The sequence below is a fragment of the Macaca thibetana genome, chromosome 20 (assembly GCF_024542745.1).
Source record: "Macaca thibetana thibetana isolate TM-01 chromosome 20, ASM2454274v1, whole genome shotgun sequence".
Classification (NCBI taxonomy): Eukaryota; Metazoa; Chordata; class Mammalia; order Primates; family Cercopithecidae; genus Macaca; species Macaca thibetana.
In genome coordinates, this window is record NC_065597.1 from 17,465,324 (window position 1) to 17,489,848 (window position 24,525).

The following is a 24,525-nucleotide window of genomic DNA, read 5'->3' on the forward strand; positions in this document are numbered from 1 at the left end:
TCAAACTCCTGGCCTCAAGTGATCCATCTGCCTCAGCCTCCCAAAAAGGTGGGATTACAGGTGTGAACCACCACGCCCAGCCTCATCTCCATTATTAAGCCTTTCCTGACATCAACTCACCTGGAAAAAATTCATTTTTGTGTCTCCAATGTATTCTGTATAGACTTCTACCAAAGCACCCAATACTTTTTGCACAGACTTGATTTCACATCAGTCTCCTTTTAATGTGCTACTATAGTGTTTGGCAAATAAAAGATGACTGTGTGATAAGTAAATGAGAGAACTTTAAAATAGGAAATTCTAAAGTTGTAAACTTGATAAGCAGAGAATTATTTTCACATGGTAGCTGTAACTGAAGAAAAATTTAACCTTAAGTACATAAATATTATTTGGGAGAGCCTGCAGGCTTCTACAATGAAGGCTTATTTGTTGATTTTACCAGGGTCCTTAAAGTGTGTCATCCTTTTAAGATTAAGACTGTAAGAAAACATAGCACTTTCCAGAACAACAGGAAGAGCATCCCGAAATATGTCATCGTATCTATAAAGCACATATGGTGCATCACAGAAAATCCATACTTACATGATTGCAGTCTGAAGAAATTTCATTTTCAGGCTAGAAGAAAAAAAAAAAGAGATGATGTAAAACATTATATATATATAGAACCTTTCAAGTTTTCAAACACCACCAAAATAAACTCAAAACAAGAAATCTGAATATTCAACCAAATATGCTTCTTCAACATAAGCAGTAAAATGGAGCTTGCATATCTTTTAGGCTGTTGGGGAGAAATGTACCAGAAAGGTACATGAGACTTAATCCCTTCCCAATCAATGGTACAGTGTGAAGATGGGGAGAGTGAAGAAGAATGTGCTAAAGCAATAAATAAAGCAACAATGACATAAGGATCCCTACAGGACATGTTGTAATTCAGGTTTATTATAGAGTGCAGAGAAAGTCCCTCAATTTTTTTTTTTTTTTTGAGACAGGATCTCACTCTGTCACCCAGGCTGCCTTGCAGTGGCACAATTATGGCTCACTGCAGCCTCAACCTCCCAGGCTCAGATGATCCTCTGGCCTCAGCCTCCTGAGTAGCTGGGACTACAGGCGCAAAAGCCCAGCTGACATTTTTGGTATTATTTATAGAGACCAGGTTGCCTAGGCTGGTGTCGAACTCTCGGCTCAAGTGATCCACCCACCTCAGCTTCCCAAACAGCTGAGATTAAGGCATGAGTTATCATTCCCAGCCCCCATCAATGATTTTTAAATTGGCCTAATGTCACCATTGGGAGAAGCTACGTGATGGGTACATAAGACCTCTAGGTACTGTTTTTGAAACTTCCTGTGAGTCTATAATTAATAACAAAAAGTTTTTTTTTAAACATTTGGAAATATAATCCTATGAATACATTTGCTTTGTAAAGCCAGATAGACAAACCAGAGATAAAATGAACTTTCAGGCGGGGTGTGGTGGCTCACGCCTATAATCCCAGCACTTTGGGAGGCCAAGGCAGGTGGATCACAAGGTCAGAAGATCAAGATCATCCTGGCTAACACAGTGAAACCCCATCTCTACTAAAAATACAAAAGAATTAGCCGGGCGTGGTAGCGGGCACCTGTAATCCCAGCTACTCTGGGAGGCTGGGGCAGGAGAATGGCGTGAACCCAGGAGGCAGAGCTTGCAGTGAGCCAAGATCGCACCACTGCACCACTGCACTCCAGCCTGGGCCACAGAGCAACTCCATCTCCAAAAAAAAAAAAAAAGAGAGAGAGAAAGAAATTTCAATTCCATGACAGAAAAAAGGGTGGACTAGGTTTCACATAATATTACATAGTTTTGCAATACATATCTCCTTTAGTTTCCTTGTTCGTGCCTTCAAAGGAGACACAACTGCAATAAAACACACCATAATAAGGCACCACTTCCTGGTGGGGCGCAGTGGCTCACACCTGTAACCCAGCACTTTGGGAGGCCAAGGCAGGCAGATTACTTGAGGTCAGGAGTTCAAGACTAGCCTGGCCAACGTAGTGAAACCCCATCTCTAGTAAAAATACAAAAATTAGCCAGGCGTGGTGGCACATGCCTGTAGTCCCACCTACTCGGGAGGCTGAAGTGGAAGAATTGCTTGAACCCAGGAAACAGAGATTGCAGTGATCTGAGATTGCATCATTGCACTCCAGCCTGGGCAACAGAGCAAGATTCCGTCTCCAAAAAAAAAAAAAAGCACAATTTATTTTGAGTTTCCATAGTATTCTAACCTGTTTAAATAATCTGTTTATATAAAGTGAATTCTGTGTGTCTATAACTTAAATATTATCAATTTAGGTAGCAAAACATGCTACTTTAAAAATAAACAGATGTTTTCTGTTCAAGGATAAAGATAAGGCAATAAAGAAAATACAACAAATCAAGTGGCCACACCCAGCATTATTTCAAGAAAAAAATGGTTTCCCTATGGAACTATTAATTCCACTGCAGAATTCAGTAAGTATTAGCAACGTACAAACTCATCTTTATACTTACAACATACATTAACATTGACTTTAATTAGGTTGCTAGGTAATCATAAGGTTGTATTATATAACACAGTAATTTTCAGCTTTCTCCCTACTTGTCTAACAGCAGATACTTCAATGCCTTTTTAAGGTGCCTTTCTGAGTCTCAGAAATCAGCCTCCACGCTGAGTTAACCTAGCTTAACTCTGTTCCCACTACCTCAATTTGAAGTTTAACTTATATCTCTAATAGTTTATTAACAGAATGCTTTTACTTAGGCAGTTTTCTATACTATCCTTTTAAAATCTATCATTTAAGTTTTCCCAATCAATTAGCAATTCTAGTTCTTTCTCAAACAAGGCATGGAAAGCAATTAATATCAGTCTTCTCTACTTATACTCATTTCTACTAAACAACAATTTTGGATTAAAGGGGCATTCTTGAAAGAAATTTAGAGCAATAGAGAATTTTCAAAAAAAATGTAGTCAAATAAAATGTAAGCTCCCCACAGAAAGAAAATTATTGTCATGTTTACAGTCCACAGGACTATATCAGCAAATTAATTACTGTTTTAATGATTTACTTCCCTACAGCGGGAGATTAGATTATTTCTCCCAATTTTTCGCTTGCATAGGATTTTACATCTAGATCCTCTGTTTTGTAAGTCTGTACCGCCTCCTGCTATAAACTGAGTATACACCTGGCTCCACTGACGTTGAGCAAATCAACATAGCAAAAGAGATGAAAAGCAAGCACTGGAGTCCACATTTGCAGTTAATTGAGTCTCCATGGATGATGTCATTCCTTCCTAAGAGGTGCAGTACTGTGTGCTTAGTAATACTGTTAATGCAACATAATATAATATAGGTCACTGATGTGCTCGGGCCAATGGAGTTTTAGGAGAGACAATATGAGAAGAGAATTTAAATGTGCCTGGGTAGTTTGGCCTGTATTCCTGCACCCCTGCCATTCCCCATGAGAACATGGTAGTACAAAGAAAAGGAGAGACCCGTGGAGCAGACCTGAACTTAACCCTCAACCTGTAGCCTGAAGCAAAGCCATCTTGAATAACTCATGGGCAAGAAAAACAAGCCCCAAGTTAAGCCCATGAAATATTGAGGGTGTCTGTTATGAAGAAAAAATGCCTAATATATCTATCAAACAAATAAAATAAAAATATCAAAGCCTTTAAATTAGAACCTGAAACAGCTATGATCTAAAATTAGTAAATTATATTAGAAAGCAAGAGCACTAATGTAGTGCTCTTGAAGAAATGACATAATCCATGGAGACACAAAAGTGCAAATCCGGGCACCAGTGCTTGCTTTTCATCTCTTTTCCTATTGATTTGCAACTGACTATAAATGGGTTTTATTTTTGTATTCATTCATTCATTTGGTTTTGAGATGGAGTCTTGTTCTGTTGCCAGGCTGAAGGGCAGTGGCACCATTATGGCTCAATACAGCCTCCACCTCTTGGGCTTAATTGATCCTCCTGCCTCAGCCTCCCTAGTAGCTCAGACTAAAGGCACGTGCCATGATGGTTGGTTAGATTTTAAAATTTTTATTGTATAGACCAGGTCTTGCTATGTTGCCTAGGCTGATCTCAAACTTCTGGTCTCAAGTGATCTTCCTGCCTCAGTCGCCCAAAGTGCTACGACCACAAGCATGAACCAGTACGTTCAGCCTTTTCCTAGGTTTAGTTTCTGTACCCAGAAAGAAAAGATGATAGACTAGGAATACCCTAAGAACAAGGTTATGGTGTTAGGTCTTTGAGATTCATGGAACCAAATCATTAGGAAGAATTGTTAAGCGTAATTGTGAACAATTAATTTCAGAAATTTAGAAGGGTTTTTAGAATCCAGTAACACAGTGGTGGTTTAGAGGAACAGAACAGAGACTACAAAATATGAAATACAAAGGAGTACTTTATACCACCCCGGAAATGGTGGGTGCATCAATATGTCAGCATAAATGAACTCGAGAAAGTAAATAAAAATAAATAAATAAAAAGAAAACACTACGATTTGGCACTCAGTCATTTGATAAAGAACCAATAATGAACAGAAATTTCAAGGAATGAAAACAGATGCGGGTACTGATTCAGGTTTGGTTCTCATACTGCACCATTCTCATTGTTTCCCAATTAAACCACTTCTTCAGATAAAGTACATCTATTTCCACAAAACTGTAAGTGCAGATAGGCTCACGTGTCTCTAATCCTAGAAGATGAATAGCATGAGGAATAACACCCAGAATTACTAAAATAAGATAAAACTGAGGATTTTTTCTTCCTCTTTGGTAATAGTAAAATAATGCTCTGAGATGATCCCAAGAATTAGCCAACAAGTATATTTTGAATAATGATGATGAACTCAAAACTGTGCTAGGCATTGTTGCAAGATACAAAGACAAGACTCTATCTGGTCTCTAATCTCAAGTTGTTTACAATCCAGTTGTACAGTTAAAATAGTGAAATCAAACAACCAAGAGGAGGGACTTGATATAGGCCTAAAGAATTAGAAGAGTGATCTCCAAAAAGGAGTGGATTCCTCAAGGAAGAAGTTAAGGATCCCTTGGTGGGCAGGAAGAAAATAACAGAGCTTCTGTTTTTAAAAAAGCTTATCCTTTACATTTTAATGTATTTTTATAATGCATGTAACATGGGTGTAACTAATATTTTATAAGTATCTATCTACTGGGGGGTATGGTTACTAATTTTTCAAATGATAGGAAGAACATGACCAAGATAGAGGAAAAAAACTTCAACCCATCATTAAGATTCCTGCCTCTACCTGCACTCTTCAAACCCAGGGCAAAGTGCTGGCTCCTTCAAATTAGAAGCTGAGCTATGTCGCAATTATCAGCTACTCCTTATGCTGGAGATAGAAATCTGGGCTTCAAAAAGGAAGGTCTCTTACATCAAGTGTTTACTCATTGGAAATAAAACTGTCCTCTTACAATGGAAAACTGTAAGAAAAAAAGTTATGAAAAGCATCATAAACAGCTGCTAATTTAACGACCAAATATGAGAGAAGTGATTCTTGATGTTGCATATATTAGTATCAATAAATAAACTATTATAAATGGAAGAATGAGAAAATGAAGAGAACTTTGCACATACCCCATCCCAATGCATCAGTGACTAAAACAGAGAAGGAACTTGGGTAATGCTGTATAAACGATATAGCAAACAAAGGCAGTAAAGGGAAAAGCACCAAGTACTTGGAGACACCTGCTTGACTTCAATAAAGAACATGATGAGGCCGGGCGCGGTGGCTCAAGCCTGTAATCCCAGCACTTTGGGAGGCCGAGATGGGCGGATCACGAGGTCAGGAGATCGAGACCATCCTGGCTAACACGGTGAAACCCCGTCTCTACTAAGAAATACAAAAAATAGCCGGGCGAGGTGGCAGCGCCTGTAGTCCCAGCTACTCGGGAGGCTGAGGCCGGAGAATGGCGTGAACCCGGGAGGCGGAGCTTGCAGTGAGCTGAGATCCGGCCACTGCACTCCAGCCTGGGCTACAGAGCGAGACTCCGTCTCAAAAAAAAAAAAAAAAAAAAAAAAAAAGAACATGATGAGTGCAGCAGGAAACGGTCAAAAAGCAAAACAAACCCCACAAAAACCAGAAAACAAAAAAGAACCCTGCCACTTTTCTATAGTATTTAGCTATAGAAGCTGTGTGACTTTAGGTACATCACTTAACTTCTCTAAACCCCTAACGATAGGCTTTGAACTAGAATGGGAATCCATGAACAGGCTTTGGGAGTCTGAGATATCTTGAAATTGAATGCAAGCATTTGTGTGTATGTATATTCTTCTGAGAAGAATATCCACAACAGCTATCATAATCTCAAAAGGATCCACAAGACAAGAAAAAAATTAAGAAATACTGGTCAAACACTGGTTGCGGTTCTTTCCAGCTTTAGGAGTCTATAAAATCTGAGATGTGGAATTTAAAAATGTACTTACTGAATTTCAACTTTTTTTAAAGGTAAATAATTTGTATTTATATAATGTATATTATGATGGTTACTACTCTTTCACCTTATTCTCTGCTAGTCAAAGTCACAACAAACAGGTTTCAGAATAAACTACTGGAAAGCTTGAGTCTGAATGTTCTCAAATCAACTACCACATTCACTTAGGAGGGTTTTTACAGAAAGTCTGGAACTATGATTTCCCCAAGGTGAATAGGCTGAGTTAATGAGTCTGGCAGGAGAAATTAAAGGATTCATAAAGCTATCTTGGAAGGTGTCCCAGTTTCTGAAACAGAAATGCTTGGGAGTTGGATATTATCTAAAATATGGAACATTCTACAGTTTCCACTGAAGTTGAACTACATCAGATCACATAAAGGAATAGGGTCTTTTTTCTAAGACACCTGTTACTAAATTAAGTGACAATAGATTTGTTTATGAATCCCCCAGGAGAAAACAAACAAAAGATGCCAACAGTGTCAGTGCTTCTATGGCCTTAGAAAAATTTGAAAGCAAGTGATGACCTAATGCCTCCTTTCCATTGGAGACACTCTGCTGCAGTAGTAAGTCAAGTCTTCTGGGAGTTTATTCATTAAGAACCCAGTAACTTCCCATCATATGAACAATTCATTTATTAACCTGGTCCAAAGTCCCAAAGACAATGAAGATAATGTAGCTGGTATCTAACAAAATAAGCCCAATCTTTTACCACTGGGAAACTTTCCTGAGCAAGTCTAAATGGAATCTCAATCCTCAGGTTTAGAACTACTTTCCTCTTAGTGCCTTATTCTGGCTCTATCAGAATTTATTTTTCTTATTTGTACCCAGGGATAGTTTATTTTTTTTCCAAAAGGACAGTGATCAGCACAGGCTTTATGCCTTCCAACAATGCTCTGATTCACTAAAGAGTTGTAGCTGCTTTTATTTAAGTCTTTAATGTTCAACCACCTTTTCAAAAAGGAGTCACTGTACAGGTCCAACGGGAGATTGAGATTTTTTTTTTTCTTAAAAAGGCATGAGATACAGAAACTGGCTCTCAAGTGCATATCTAATCATCATACAAGTCTGAATGTGAAGTTTTTAGGGGGAAAGGGGATCTGATATTTTAAAGAAGGAAAGAAGCACCGCTAACCCTATGAGATGAGTATGGCAATAAAGTCAGTCAGAGAAGGTTTCATGGAGGAGGGTACATTTGAATTAAGTCTCAGAGGTGGTTATGGTTTGGTTAAGGCTGTTGTGTGCACGTTGAGGCAGATGAGAGGTAGGCTGTGCAGGGTGGAGCACTACTAGGCTGTGGGTGGTGTTGGAAAGGCACATTCTGTGCCAACGGCAGGAAAAGTGAGGGACCCCACGACAATCACTCCTAGGCTTACTCATTTGACATCTCCTAACACATGCTAGGATAACAAGGCTTTAGTGAAAATCCCAACATTGGTCCAATAATGGTTTCTCATAGTTCAAATTAAGACGTCATGCTAAACACAGTGTGATAATTTCTTTTATTTTTATTATTTGTGTGCTTCCCAAGTGGGCAGTGGGATAACAGTTGTCAAATATTACATAGTTACTCACTCCTATAGGAACACGTTAAGTTTTAAAGATAGACAGGCAAGACCCTCACAGACAAATTAGAGCCCATTTATCCCTGGTTCTTAGAAGGTCTCACATAAATACAGAACAGTGAGTGGGCTATGTTAAGGTTAAAACTTGTCTTGTACCTTTAAAATGAAAAATCTCCTCAATGCTCTTTAATTCTAATAAAACAAAAGGGTATATGTAATTTTACACTGGGAATTAACAGAATGATTCAGAGAGCATACTTACTCATAGGTATAAATATACTAACAGGACTTTCAGCTTTGTCAAGTACTAATTAAGTCATCTTCAGTGAAGTTATATTCCTATTCTGAAAATATGAAAACACACAGCAAATGCTAATTACTCAAACCACCACTTTGGACCTAATGGTTGACCTCCTTCCACCCCTAAAAAAAGACTAACTCCTGACTCCCCGACGGAAAGATCCATCTCCCTAGAGAAGACGTTTTGCCCCAAACTTTACTTTGAGAAGTCAAATTACATCTTATTTTTGTTTAAGAAAACTCTAACAACACTAGTTAAACTAACCAAATGGAAATATTCAAATTAGTATAATTTCTCATCTTCTATGCCTACAGCAGGAAATAAAAAATAACAAATAAGAATATAGTTCATGGTTGACCTGTGAGTGAAAAAAATACATATATATATATACATACACACACACAGCAATCTAGTTACCGAACAAAAACTGAATCATTACATTATGGCAAATGTAATGACTTTTACATTGGATTATAACCTTTATTAACCCATGAATATAAAAATAAATATATTTATTATATAAATTTTATAAAGTATTAAATGTAAATTTTGTAAGTATAAACTGTAAATTTTATAAAATGTAAATTACAAAAACGTAATTTTTTCTGCTGTATATGAAAAAACTGTAAACTCTCTCCTCACATTTCCCATTTATTTTACTATCAGGAATTAGAAACACAGTGCTTATAAACAATAGGAGATAGGCCATCCCTTCAGAGAAACACTTAAAGAGATACTCCTTTTCATATACAGAGCTCAGTCAATCTTTTCATCAAATTCCCATCTGGGGCTGCCTAACATTTAAGAAACGTAAGGATTGTTTTGCAATGACAAGAGTTTTTAGTCTGTTGGGACTAAAAAATCATCCCCATGACAGTCTACTATCTGAAAACTTTTTCCACCCACCATTCATTTTTTCTCCATAGGAGATGACTTAGAAATCTAGAATACAGTTTGGTGCTGGTGTTAAGCATTTTTACCTAAATGATGGGAGAAGGAAAGAGAGTCAGGCACTCTATCAAATGCTTGTTCAGATTCCACTTTGGCACAGAAGGGAAGAACCTTGGACAGGTTTATCCCTTTGGCTGCTAGCCACAGCAGGCACACAGCTATCAAGAGATAAAAGGCCTTGCTTTCACTGCTCAGTTGCCTGAATACAGTCAGTTATGGTGTCCACATGTAATGAAAGTGGCACTAATGTTTATAAACTGCTTTGTAGGAAATACATCAAAAAGGTCATATTTCTGAACTTTGACGCTATAACTACAACACCACTACTACCAAAATACAGTATAAAAATTCTGCTGGGTGCGGCGGCTCATGTCTATAATCCCAGCACTTTGGGAGGCTGAGGTGGGCAGATCACAAGACCAGGTGTTCAAGACCAGCCTGGCCAATATGGTGAAACCCTGTCTCTACTAAATACACAAAAATTAGCCAGGCATGATGGCGCGCGCCTGTAGTCCCAGCTACTCAGGAGGCTGAGGCAGAAGAATTGCTTGAACCCGGGAGGCAGAGGCTACAGTGAGCCAAGACTACACCACTGCACTCCAGTCTAGGTGACAGAGCAAGGCTCTGTCAAAAAAACAAAACAAAACAAACAAACAAAACCTAAAATTAGCTACTCACGGTATTTTTCACATCTCATAAAAGAAGATACAGGATAATGGATCCCCTCAAGCTATCATGTTTGAGAGGCAAAATTGAAACAAGAATTCTGGAGTAACAGCCAAAGACTTGGGTTTTGATTCCAGTTCCACTGCACATTCATCGCATAACAACCTTGATGAAGTCACTTAATTCTTTAAGCTTCAAATTTCGTTTAGATAAAACAGGTAAATCCTGCTTTACCTACCTCATGGGGCTGTTATAAGCACCAGGAGAAAAGTTATGTAGAAGGCCTTCAAATATTATAGAAGGCTTTGCAAATATATGCTACCACTGGCCTGTCATTCTCTGTATAAAAATCTAACCATTTTAAATAACAAAAACGTTACTGCTATCCAAGAGGCCATGCTTCATACAGGCAAAGAATAAGAATTCAAAATACCTGACACACATGTTTTATTGTATGTGTACCGATTATTTCTGAAAGGATACTTAAAAAGACTTATTTTTACTACATATTCTTTGCACTTTTAAATTTTTATATCACATGTAAAAAAAGAAACAAAAATAAAAGGTTATTCCAGTTTAGGATATACATACACACCTCAGAAAATATTTAGAATACATCTTCACGACTGGGAACGCACTTCCCCAGTTCGTATTTTCCTATTCTTCCCCCTTCCACTATTTCAAAGGGGTGGTGGCAGGGAGGAAATATGATATATTTACATCCTCTGAGACATAGCAGGTAGCAATCTGCCCTCTTGGAGTCCTAGACTGACAGTTCTACTCTAAGAAAAGCACATGAACCATCTGATGATCTGGTTTGAACAGTATAGCTAACTTTTACATGGGAGTTTTAGAATGCAGGGTGAAAAAATTCTCTGAAGGGCACTGTATGAATAATGAACAGAATTATCAACTTTGATATGGCATCCTTTATATTCTTTCTTTCTTTGCCCTGTCATATGATTTGGGACAGCTGAACAAAGGTACAAATTTGTCAAATCAGTAGCTACTATAGCCAAATGCAAAGTAGAAAACTAGATTAGGCCGGGCGCGGTGGGTCATGCCTGTAATCCCAGCACTTTGGGAGGCCGAGGCGAGTGGATCACCTGAGATCAGGATTTCCAAGACCAGCCTGGCCAACAGGGTGAAATCCCATCTCTACTAAAAATACAAAAAAATTAGCTGGGCAGGGTGGCAGGTACCTGTAATCCTAGCTACTTCGGGAGGCCAAGGCAGGAGAATCACTGGAACCCAAAAGGCAGAAGTTGCAGTGAGCAGAGATCATACCACTGCACTCCAGCCTGGGCGACAGAGTGAGACTCTGTCTCAAAAGGAAGGGGGAAGAGAGAAAGGAGAAAGGAGAAAGGAGAAAGGAAAAAGAAAAAAGAAAAAAAGGAAAAAGGAAAAGGCAAAGGAAAGGAAAGGAAGAAAGGAAGAAAAGAAAGAAAAGAAGGAAAGAGAGAAAAAGAAAGAAAGAAGGAAGGAAGGAAGGAGAGAAAGGAAGGAAAGGAAGGAAAGGAAGGAACGGAAGGAAAGGAAGGAACGGAAGGAAAAGAAGGAAAAGAAGGAAAGGAAGGAAAGGAAAGAAAGGAAGGAAGGAAGGAAGAAAGGAAGAAAGGAAGAAAGAAAGAAAGAAAGAAAGAGAAAGAAAGAAAGAAAAAACTAGACTAAAATAAAAAATTTCCAGACATCTGACAACACCATTAATGTTTACACCCAGTAAATCGGGAATGATTCTGTCAATGCAACTCATACCACCAATCCAACTATGTTACTTCTATAATTTTGAAAATAAAATACAAAGGAGAGATGTAAGATTACAGGATGCGAAAAAGTCCTGAAATTAAATATAATTTCTCATGCCCCAGACCCAAGTACCTGCACATGCCATAATTCTTCCATACTGACCCGTGGTGAGTGCATTGTTTACTTGAACTGGCCTAAGCAAGAGCAAATGGAGCTGAGCTGCCAGAATGTGCAGAACTCTTTCTGTATAACCCAGTGCAAATTACTGGTGTTTCTGAAGAGTACAGCTTGGATTCAGGAAGCACACTTCCATCTGAATTAAGACAGCACACCTCACTGCACAATTCTGAAAGACGAGTAGCTCAAAGAAAGAGACCAGGGCTAAACTGGGGAAAAAAAATTAATATATTTTAAAAACAGAATCAGGCCAGGCTCAGTGGCTCATGCCTGAAGTCCCAGTTACTTGGGAGGCTGAGGTGGACAGCACTCTTGAGACCACGAGTTGGAGGCAGTAATGTGTTATGTTAGAGCCTGTGAATAGCTACTGCACTCCAGCCTGGACAACAAAGTTAGAACTCATCTCTAAAAAAACCTGGAATCTTCTGGTTTTGCAAATGTTAGTAATGTGCATAAAAATCTGATAAAATCCTCAAAAGGTCCCTACATTTCTTCTTGCTTAGATAACATCATTCTACAGTTGGTAGAAAAAAGGTATACATCAATAATTACCGCTATATCTAACTCTATTATAGTTTAGGAAATACTGATAAACTAATGTAAATATTAACAAAGATGCAATCTAAGAATTACCCATAATCTCCAAATCACATCTGTGCCTTTTAAAGTGCTAATTTTCTATTATGAAATTAACTGATTTTGAAAACAAAGTACAAAGTACAAAAGACCGGAAGAATCCTGCTGATGGTACTCCACCTGAGCCAGGGATCACTACCCGACCTGAACAAATTCTAATTCCCTGAGTTTCAGTTAGAATTGGGGGGGGGGGGTGGGAATAACAAGCAAGACAGCTTGACCCCAAGTGACTGCAAATCTAATTCCAGAAAAACAGATGACTACCTTTTCAAGGAAGGGAAAATACTGTTATAGAAATGGCTTGGAGAAGTGAAAGAAGATGGGCAGAACAGATGCAGATCCTTTTAGAATTACTGTTTTAAAACATAAGTATGTCAACGGTTGAAAATGTATTACCTCCCCAATAAAGAATGTTCATCTGCATTAATGGAAAAACAAAAAAGATTCCTAAGTACTTCTAAGCATTCATTACTATACAATCTATAGGTTTGGCTATGCAGCATAAATTGTGGAAAGAGAGATCTGGGAACAAATTTGGGCTCTTCCAGGTACTAGCTGCAAGATCTTGGACAAATTATTTACATTTGTTTGTTTTGTTTTGTTTTGTTTTGTTTGAGGCAGATTTTCACTCTTGTTGCCGAGGCTGGAGTGCAAAGGCACAATCTCGGCTCACCACAACCTCCGTCCACCACACCCTCTGCCTCCTGGGTTCATGCAATTCTCCTGTCTCAGGCATGTGCCACCACACCTGGCTAATTTTTTTTGTTGTTTGTTTGGTTGGTTTTTGGAAATGGAGCCTCACTCTGTCGCCCAGGCTGGAGTGCAATAGCGTGATCAGGGCTCACTGCAACCTCCGCCTCCCAGGTTTAAGCGACCCTCCTGCCTCAGCCTCATGATTACAGGTACGCGCCACCATGCTCGGCTAATTTTTGTACTGAATAGTAGAGACAGGGTTTCGTCATTTTGGCCAGGATGGTCTCAATCTCTTGACCTCATGATCCGCCCACCTTGGCCTCCCAAAGTGCAGGGATTACAGGTGTGAGCCACCGTGCCCGGCCATTATTTAACATTCGTAAGCCTAAGTGCAGCAAAATATGTAAAGCACCTAGCACAATGCTCATAGTAAGTACGTAATAAATATAATCTATGATTGTAATAATTACTGTATACTTCTAGAAGAGTGTTAATTCTACATTGCCCCAATCCCAAAATAAATCAACCTCAAAATAAGAAAAAATACAAAAGAAGTGTTTTATTAAAGCCAACTTCAGGAATAAGTTTGTAGGTACGTAGATTCTTGGCTACAGGAAGGCAACTTCAGTTTAAGTTAGTTCAATTACATTAGGATAAACTAAAAAAAAGGAATAAATTCAGGAAATTCTGGTGGAAAGATCTCATCCTAATGGAAAAACAGTATTTAAATCACTCCACCAAATATTCTTGTTTTTGTTGAGACAGGGTCTCGCTCTGTCGCCCAGGCTGGAGCACAGTGGTACAATCTTGGTTCACTGAAGCCTCAACCTCCCAGCCTCGAGTGACCCTCCCACCTCAACCTCCCTAGTAGTTGGGACTACAGGCACATGCCACTACACCTGGTTATTTTTTGTATTTTTGGAGAGATGGAGTTTCACCATGTTGCCCAGGCTGGTCTCGAACTCCTAGGCTCAAGGGATCCACCCACCTCAGCCTCTCAAAGTGCTGGGATTACCTGCATGAGCCACCTTGCCTCGCCCACTCCACCAAGTCTTCTGAGCCACAAAAAGTACGTGTGGAATTTGTCTGTTCCAGACCCTAATCTCTCCATCTAACGTTTATACACAAATCTAGATTCGGTTATCTATTTTGAATTTCATTTAGGTTTTTGTTTTTAAGTAAACATCAGAGGATTAGTTTGGGTTTTGTTCACCCCGTCTTTTATTTTTATTTATTTATTTTTGAGATGGAGTCTCGCTCTGTCACCCAGGCTGGTGTGCAGTGGCGCGAACTCAGCTCACTGCAACCTCTGCCTCCCAGATTCAAGCAATTCTCCTGCCTCAGCGTCCCGAGTAGGTGGGATTACAGGCATGTGCTGCCACGCCCGGCTAATTTTTTTTGGTATTTTTAGTAGAGACGAGGTTTCACCATATTGGCCAGGCTGGTCTCGAACTCCTGACCTTGTGATCCACCCACCTCGACCTCCCAAAGTGCTGGGATTACAGGCGTGAGCCACAGTGCCTGGCCCACGCCTTTTAAAGTTCTAAAGAACCTTTGCATTTAAATTCAACTTTGTATTTAAGTTCAACTGCTCAGATGCAGACATCTTTTAACATGCAAACAAACCAAGAGGGTATTGGTCAACTAAGATCTCTCTTCTAAGTTTTACTTAGCAAATGTTTCATGCCTACCACTTCCAGTCAATATAATTCTCTCATATCAAAATCATGTTGATTAATTTTGTAAAAGTAAATGTCACCAACTGGTCAAGTTTAATAAAGCAAGATCAAAGACTTCAATAACTCTGTTTAAATGTCACGCATTTGTCTGAGTTTGTTACTGAAATCACCTGACAGTCACCTGTGAACAGGTAGTACAAAGCAGTATAAAAGGAAGTCCTCAGCTACACTACTATAATTCTTTCAAAGACACTCAGATCTTACCATAGTATCTTTGAAAATTTCATAATCACAATTACTATTCTTCAGAATAGTACTGAGAAATCTAATGTCTAAAACACAAGGTTTTGTAGCTCCCACTTGTAATCTCAGCACTTTGGGAGGCTGAGGTGGGCAGATTGCTTGAGCCCAGGAGTTCCAGACCATTCTGAGCAACATGATGAAACCCTATCTCCACAAAAAATACAAAAGTTAGTCAGGCGTGGTGGCATGTGCCTGTAGTCCCAGTTCCCTTGGGTGGGGGGTGAGGTGGAAGGATCACTTGAGTCTAGGAGACAGAGACTGCAGTAAGCAGAGATCGCACCACAGCACTGCAGCCTGGGTCATAGAGTAAGACTCTGTCTCAAAAAATTAATTAAATAAAATACAAGGGTTTGACTTAAGACTTCCGAAACTTTAGTGTAGGCCATAAACAAAGATAAGAATTTATGACCAGAAGGATCCCTGACTAGCCTGGGCGTGGTGGCTCACACCTGTAATCCCAGGACTTTGGGAGGCCAAGGCAGGTAGATTACCTGAGGTCAGGAGTTTGAGACCAGCTTGGCCAACACAGTGAAACTCCGTCTCTATTAAAAATACAAAAGTTAGCCGGGCATGACAGGCACCTGTAATCCCAGCTACCTGGGAGGCCGAGGCAGAAGCATCGTTTGAACCCTGGAGGCAGAGGTTGCAGTGAGTCGAGATCGTGCCACTGCACTTCATCCTGGGTGACAGAGTGAGACTCCATCTCACAAAAAAAAAAAAGGATCCGTGACTAGAAGTGGGTAACATGTGATAATCTGGACCCACCATTTTAATAAAGTTTGAAAAGAGAGAGAAGCCCTCCTTCCCCCAAAGACTTACCACTGAGCAAAGGATCACAACACTAGACCTAGCAAAATAATTTGCTCAACTCGTTGCCAGAAATGCCCCCGCTTCCAGAACAAAGAAATGGTGCATAAGAATAGGAAGTTGACTTCCCTAGTTTAAGACAGTATTTTATTATACCATTTTGGACGATAACAAATTCCTAAACTTTTCTGGTTTTGTTGTGCTCCCTTGCTTCCAAGGGAGGTGTAGAGGTAGCGCCTCAATTAAACAAAAACAATTTCTATACATGTAAATCACCTCATCAATCTTTTCCTTACTTCACCAATAGCTTATTTAACAAAATTATACATTCTGTCTTTAAAGCTCAGAAAAACAAAAACAGAAAAAATGAAGAGTAGATCCTTTTTCCAAAGATGACTAATCACATTTTGCTTTAGAATTTAAGATTGAGCAGATCTAGCTTACATAAGTAATTGCCTCCAAAATAGATTAGACACAACAAAAGTGTCTTGCATCTGGGGACTGACTTAAGGCTCAGTTTCTATTTATGACAAAATATATATATTTTTTCACATTTAGCATTCTTTTGGAATAGTGAGGAAATAACTCATAGGGTAAGACTATGGAATTTGTTCATTCTAACTCCTGTTCTACCAGTTAATTTGTGCTATATTTTGGAAGCAGCCAATCATTAATTGCATGAAAATGCTTTGAATGAAAATGCTTTGAATTTGAGCTATGATGAAGAGAGAAAAAATACATTTTTTCAACCTTTCTCCCATAAAAATTAGAGTCCTATCTTTCCAAACCCCTCTGACAAACTCTGATAGCATAATCACCAACTCACAACGTTGACATCTGTGAAAATTTCCCATTTCCATAGAGACATCATTTCAACTGTCTCTGGTACCAAAAGCTGTATCCTTTTGATATAAAGTATTCATTTAATCCACTAATGATGGTTTAAAACAGCATTCTCAGAACAGAAGAATTCAGAAATAAAAAATCCAAAGTTGTTTCCAAAGTTGTTTGTTTGTTTTGAGATGGAGTCTCACTCTGTCGCCCAGGCTGGAGTAGAATGGCTGGATCTCGGTTCACTGCAACTTCCACCTCCGCGTTCAAGCAATTCTCCTGCCTCAGCCTCCCGAGTAGCTGGGATAATAGGCATGTGCCATCAAGCCCAGCTAATTTTTTTTTTTTTGTAAAGTCAATAGTCAATATCTATTTCTGGGTGAGAACCTGACTCACAGCGAGCACTTTAGCTGCTCTGCATTCTAAAAATATCTGCCATAGGACGCCAGAAAATAAGTATTCTGAACCTGTGTTCCAATTCTTACTTGGTACAACCACAACATCAGAGAGCAGGCAATGGCATAAACGATTTTGCTGGCATAAATTTGGCTCCAAATTATAGCTATCTTTAAATTCTTCCTGAAAATATCTGAATTCAAATGAAAAATCCTTGGTTGATCACAAAACCTCTGCAGTCTCCGGCAGAAGTTTTCTTCTTAAGATAACAGTCCAGACACTTATATTTAAGAGAGTTCTTTGAAGGCAGTAACCACAGCTTGGTCTACCACACAATTCTAGGCATTCACTGGCATTCCATGTTATTTGGTTGACAGAAATCTGACCTCTAGGCTTCCAAAAACAGCTTACTGGGGTCAAATTGACATCAACAGCTTCTCCCAAACAACTTCCATTGTGGACAATTTTTCAGGCCTTTTAGCCTCAATTTAAATCTCAATTCTCTAAAAATTCCCGTAAGACTATTAGATGATCAGTTCTTAGAAATAATAATAACAGGGCCAGGTACACTAGCTCAGGCCTGTAATCCCAGCACTTTGCAGGGCCGAGGCAGGTGAATCACTTGAGGTTAGGAGTTTGAGACCAGCCTGGCCAATATGGTGAAACCTCGTCTGTACTAAAAATAGAAAAATTAGCTGGGCATGGTGGCAGGCAACTGTAATCCCAGCTATTCAGGAGGCTGAGGCAGAAGAATCACTTGAACCCAGGAGGCGGAGGTTGCAGTGAGCTGAGATCACCTCACTGCACACCAGCCTGGGTGACAGAGCGAGACTCCATCACCAAAATAATAATAATACCAAACAACATTTAATTTTTCAGTCATTTGCCAATTAGCAAAGGAACCAATGTTGGTTCAGTGAATCAATCTTATACATTTCTCTCTGAGCTTTAAGCATTTCTTGATGGATCAGGCAATAACACTAATAAGCACTTCTGTAAAAATTTAATAGTTTCCTTTTGAGTCTTTGGAAAGTTTAATTTTATGAGTCACTTCAAGATATGACCATAGTGTACTTTCGATCTCTCTAGTAAAGTACTGTACTGTACATGTACCTGTTTACATGTTCCTTGCAGGTAGAATTTTGTCTTCTCCATCTTTTTATACATAGTGACCAGTACAGCTAGCATAGCACGTTCAATATTTGTTTGAAGTATGACTAGACAAAGCTGGTGAACAAAGTCTGTGCACCTTTTATTTTTAGGAGAATTTGCTAACTTTATACTAAAAAGCCTTAATAGTAATTTTATAACCTTGAGAAACGTTTGGATGAAGTCCATAATGAACTGACTGTTCTATAAAATGGACAATAAACAACAGGAAAAGGGGCTGAGCGTGGTGGCTCATGCCTGTAATCCCACCACTGTAGGAGGCTAAGGCAGGGGGATCACTCAAGTCCAGGTGTTCAAGACCAGCCTGGGCAACAAAGGAAAACTCCATCTGTGTCAAAAAGAAAAAAAAAAAAAAATTAGCCAGGCATGCTGGTGAGCACCCGTACTCCCAGCTACTTGGGAGGTTGAGAGGAAGTCTGCTTGAGCCGGGGAAAGTTAAGGCTGCAATGAGCCATGATCACAGCATTGCACTCCAGCCTGAGCAACAGAACAAGATCTCATCTCTAAAATAAAAATAATATAAAAAGAAAGGGCACAGTGGTGGAGGGGTGCTAGAACTTAAGGGGCACTAAAATACTTATTGATTGCATTTAAAAGGTACTGTCCTTTCTTGCAGTAGTCATTCAAAAGCTTCTTCTGAAGTTGAGTAAGACAGTCCATGATACTTAGAATATGTGTTTTCATAATATGGCCAAATGTTGAAGCTGTTGGAGAAAGAGCTTGAAGTCTCAATTGATAGGATACCATGATGTACTGGAATCCTAATATATCCTGGTCAATATGTTGGCTTACAAAGATAAGCATATGAGAGCAGCGCCTCAGCTTCATGCCTGGCAATGTCTCCGCCGTGTGTGGGTTTCCTAGAGTAACAGCAGTCATACCATATGGTGTGGCTTTCATTGGCACGGGCAGGAGAGAAGATGCCAGAAACTCAATGTGCTATTTTGGGCCATGAAACATGATAAACTCTAAATTTAAAACATAATTTTTTAAATTAAAGAGAATATTTTTAAATTGTAATTTTTTTTTAATACTGGATTTTATAATCTTAAGACTCAATTAGGTAACTGTTCTCAGTGTTTGAAATAAGACAAAGACTCAAAAGTCAAGAGGGGGACAAGCTTGGCAGCAATCTTCTGAAAAAAATATTTAGAGATTTAAATGAAATCTTTTTTTTAGTGATACTATAAATATAAAGGTGAAATGTATAGAAAGAGCTTTTGGAATACCACGTTTTGATAATGCCAAACAAGGGCAGTAGACGTGAGAAGCTGAGAGGCAGTATCAGGGGGATGGAATCTCTTATTCCTCTCTAGCCACTATTTCAAGTTTTGCACAATGACACACCTCCAGCCCATCAAATAAGCTGATCTAATGTTTGAAGTTAGAGCAACCCTGGAACTATGCATGTTGAATCTAATGGACAACTTATTTAACCCTTACAAACTCAGCCCTAGATTTGAGCAACTAGGTTCAAGAATTCTAATAACAATTTCAAATGCTATACTGGGGTTGGTAATACTAATTTCGGGAAAGCAATTTTTGAGCTTCCTTGTATCAGCGCTAGCCTTTCCCCTAAGCCTGCTTCTTTTTCCTGAATTAGGTTAATTATAGGTAATAAAAATAGTTTTTCATTAGTCCTGAGCTGGCAAAATGGGTTTTACGAACTGCTTCATATAAAGCAGTAAGTTTTTAAGATAAGGACTAAGTTGAACCTAAAATAGTAAGTGAAAACTCCATTTTCCTGCCCTCCTGTACCTTGCACAACAATAATTAACACAAACTGCCTAAAGCAAGGTGAATTGTAAACAAATAACATTCACCTGAAGAGGGCTTTGGCCTGGCCAACCCAAATATGTAAAAACATCCATATGAGCTACTGTGGCTTTCAAAATGCATCAGTATCAGCATCACTTGTCTGAAATGCAAATTTGTGAGCCCCACTCTAGACCTACTGAATCAAAACCTGCAACTGGGACCAAGGAATCCGCATTTTAACCAGGTTTCCAGGTGATCTAAGGCATGCTCAAGTTTAAGAACCACTGGGGTAAGATTACTTGGGTTTCTGATATGAGAAAGCCAAAGTGTGCCAAAATATAGATCATTATTACTGAAAAGCAGTTTAACAATTGCTTCTGTCTTACATTCTGCTGTAATTTTTTGGAATACTAATAACTAAAAGTTATAAATTAATCATAGACCTATGACAGAGGAAACTGAGAAATGCTTTTGGGATTTTACAGAATTGTATCTTTTCATTCCTTCAAGTGCTATATCTAATTTTATTTTATTTATTTATTTATTGAGACAAGGTCTCATTCTGTCACCCAGGGTGGAGGGCAGTGGTGTAATTTCACCTCACGGCAACCTTACCCCCAACGCCCCCCTCAGCTCAAGCAATCCTCCTATCTCAGCCTCCCAAATAGCTTGGGACCACATGGGCACACCACCATGTCTGGCTACTTTATTTATTTATTTATTTATTTATTTATTTATTTATTTATTTTAGTAGAGATGGGGGTCTTGCCATGTTGCCCATGCTGGTCTCAAACTCCTGAGCTCAAGCAATCTATCCACCTCAGCCTCCCAAAGTGCTGGGATGAGCCACCATGCCCAGCCCTTATTATCTTTTTTTTTTTTTAATAAAAGAAAATACAACTTTAAAGTGTTAGTTGGCTAATTTGTGTACAGGTGTGTATGTCAGTGTATGTGGGGAGGGAGACCTGTCTTTAGGTGTCATTACCAAAGGCTATGATGATGTCATATAGCCCATTTCAAATGCACAAGGAGAATTACTGGGGAGAAGAAAGAGAAGGGAAGTAGGCAAGGTATCTTTTTTTAAGACAGTTTTTGCACCTGCAGATTCTTAAACATCTTCCCCATTAGTCCAAGTAGACACAACAGAAGGTAGTCTAGAATAGGGAGTTAATTATAAAGAGAAGAAAACAGCAAACATCTTTCTAGTTTTTCCTTTCCTACCAGTCCTTCACCTTTCCTACTGAAGAGTTAAGTTTAATCTAAAAAGTTTGAAGTTTGTATACCCTTTAAGCCCCACTGCTATAACGTAGTTTGGGGGATGTGAAAAGTAGGTTATATAAAATTTTTTCTGAGTAATCAAAAGCACATCCAACATTTTCTGGAGACACAATACTGTCTTCTACAAGATGGATTAGCATCTCTTCCTTCAAGTGTCTTGACTTGGAAGATGTGATCTCTGTTAAGTTGCAGGTCCCTCTAGTCCTTGCCATGGGCCCTGCAGCCACCAAGATGCTGATACCTAAGAAGAATGGGATTGCCATCTATGAACTCCTTTTTAAGGAGGGAGTCATGGTGGCCAAGAAGGATGTCCACCTGCCTAAGCACCCAGAGCTGGCAGACAAGAATATGCCCAACCTTCACATCATGAAGGCCATGCAGTCTTTCAGGTCTTGAGGCTACGCGAAGGAACAGTTTGTCTGGAGACATTTCTACTGTACCTTACCAACAAGGGTATCCAGTATCTCTGATTACCTCCATCTGCCCCGCAAGATTGTGCCTGCCACCCTACACCACAGCCGTCCACAGACTAGCAGGATTTGGCCTAAAGGTCTGGAGGGTGAGCGACCCGCAAGGTTCACAAAAGGGGAAGCCAAAAGACCACACAGAGTGTTGTGCCCCCTGGTCCCATGAGAAAGCCAAGTCCCATGAGAAAGCCAAGGCTGGGGATGGGTCAGCAATTGAATTCCAGTTTAGAGGTGAATTTGGTCGTGGGTGTGGTTAGTGACCTCAGTAAAACTGGAGAGGATTATATTGCATTGAATCAACTTACAGACAGAAAAAAAAAAAGAAAAAAAAGATGCAGGTCCTTTTGCTTAAGCCAGTGTTTAACCTGTGGTTTGATTCCGACTGTCTTCGGAAACAATTTATGTTGAAGTTCAGTTGTGTCACAGGCCCTTATTTTACTTCTCTTTTTTTAAAAAAACTTGTTTTGGCCAGGTGCAGTGGCTCACGCTTGTAATCCCTGCACTCTGGGAGGCCGAGGCAGATAGATCACCTGAGGTCAGAAGTTTGAGACCAGCCTGGCCAACATGACGAAACCCTGTCTCTACTAAAAATACAAAAAATTAGTTAGGCGTGGTGGCGGGTGCCTGTAATCTCAGCTACTCAGAAGGCTGAGGCAGAAGAATTGCTCAAACCTGGGAGGTGGAGGTTGCAGTGAGCTGAGATCGTGTCACTGCATTCCAACCTCAGCAACAAGAGCGAAACTCCGTTTCAAAAAAAAAAAAATGTTTTTAAAGACAGGGTCTCACTACGTTGCCCACGCTAGTCTTGGACTCCTGGGGTCAAGCGTTGCTCCTGCTTTAGCCTCCCAAGGAGCTGGAATCATGGGTGCACACCACCACGCCCGGCTACTACTTTCTTCAAAATTCGACTATTCTGACAGATTCTAGCTTAACAGTACATATTAGATAAATAAATGGCAATTTTCTGGAACATTCTTTAAAATAGTATAGACTTCACAGCAGTTGCAACTTCAGTTATTGTATTCTGCTATCATTTTGGTCTTCTTGTGACTTCTAAAAGCTGAATTTTCACTGCATATCCACATTCCATAATTTGCTAAACAGTTATTTAACAGAAGTAGCTATCAGACAATAGCACAACTCATATATACAAAAATACAATTTGTCAATCTAGATTTATGAAATTATTTAAAATTCTCAACCAAAGCATAGGCATTCAACATTCTCAATCACGGCCAAAGTAAATCTCAGTGACTGAGTACTTAAGAACCAGGTACAACACAAAATATAGTCATCTATGGGAGATAACTAGGGAATTACCTTTCGCACAAAATCAGTCTTGGAAAAAAATAACAACGTGTACAATTCCTCAGAATTATTTATTTAAACCCTACTTTGTTACAAAATGATTTAAGACAGATTTCCTCAATAAATGGGAGGGGGCGCGATGACTCACGCCTGTAATCCCAGCACTTTAGGAGGCCGAGGTGGGCAGATCACTTGAGTGTTGAGGGGTTTGAGACCAGCCTGGTCAACATAGCGAAACCCCATCTCTACTAAAAATACAAAAATTAGCTGGGCGCAGTGGTAGGTGCCTGTAATCCAGGTACTCGGGAGGCTGAGGTAGGACAATCACTTGATCCCAGGAAGCAGAGGTTGCAGTGAGCAGATTGCACCACTGCACTCCAGCCTGGGCAACAGAATGAGACTCCATCTCAAAAAAAAAAAAAAAAAAAAAAAAATACAGGGATTCCAGCACTTTTCTCAATATATTCTGGCTAAATATGAGATGGTCACTTAAATTGAGCAGATGGGACTTCATTAAATCATGATGAAAATGAACAGTCAAGAAAAGAACTACTGTATAGAAAGGAACTTTGGTAAAGTGCATGAATAAAATTACATTTTGGTGGATATATCTTATTAATATTCATTTCCCCAACTCGCAAAGCAAATGACATCATTGTTTGTCACTTTAACTAGTTCTCTGTTCAACAGTGGACCTACTGACAGATGCCCAAATAAAGATCACACACTAACATAAAAAGATATAACTGCAGTCAAACGTGGTGGCATGCACCTATATAGTTCCAGCGCTTTGGGAGACTGAGGACTGAGGATCGCCAGAACCCAGGAGTTTGAGGCTGCAATGAGCTATGATCGCACCACTGCACTCCAGCCTGGGCGACTAAGCCAAACCCTGCCTCTAAAATAAATAAATAATAAAAAATTATAACTGCCTTCAGTTTATTTTATAAGACTTTGTGGTGAAATGGGGGGGAAAATTAGCCGGGTGTGGTGGCACACACCTGTAGTCCCAGCTACTCGGGAGGCTGAGGCAGGAGAATGGCGTGAACCCAGGAGGCGGAGCTTGTAGTGAGCTGAGATCGCGCCACTGCACTCCAGCCTGGGCGACACTCCATCTCAAAAAAAAAGAACATGGTCAGAAGACCATATCCCAGAAGCATCTGAAAGAAGTCTGATGCAGCTATCTGGAAGCAGCAAGTGTCCTGTGTGTCTTTTTTTTTTGGTAGGGTCGGGGTTTCACCGTGCTTTCTAGGCTTGTCTTGAACTCCTGGGCTCAAGTGATCCATCTGCCTCAGGTCCCAAAGTGCTGGGATTACAGGT

At 39.6% G+C, this 24,525-nt stretch overlaps 1 protein-coding gene and 1 long non-coding RNA gene across 4 annotated transcripts in view; both read right to left on the minus strand.

Annotated features, from left to right (window-relative positions):
- LOC126943787 (uncharacterized) overlaps positions 1 to 24,525 on the minus strand; it is a 166,638-nt gene that overhangs the window by 81,594 nt on the left and 60,519 nt on the right. The window lies entirely within an intron of this gene.
- The window catches only part of GLG1 (golgi glycoprotein 1), a 154,643-nt gene that overhangs the window by 77,101 nt on the left and 53,017 nt on the right, over positions 1 to 24,525 (minus strand). For both annotated transcript variants that reach the window (XM_050772667.1, XM_050772668.1), the window contains exon 2: positions 583 to 615. In XM_050772667.1, the coding sequence (XP_050628624.1) occupies positions 583 to 615 (33 nt within the window). The remainder of the gene's footprint in view (positions 1 to 582; positions 616 to 24,525) is intronic.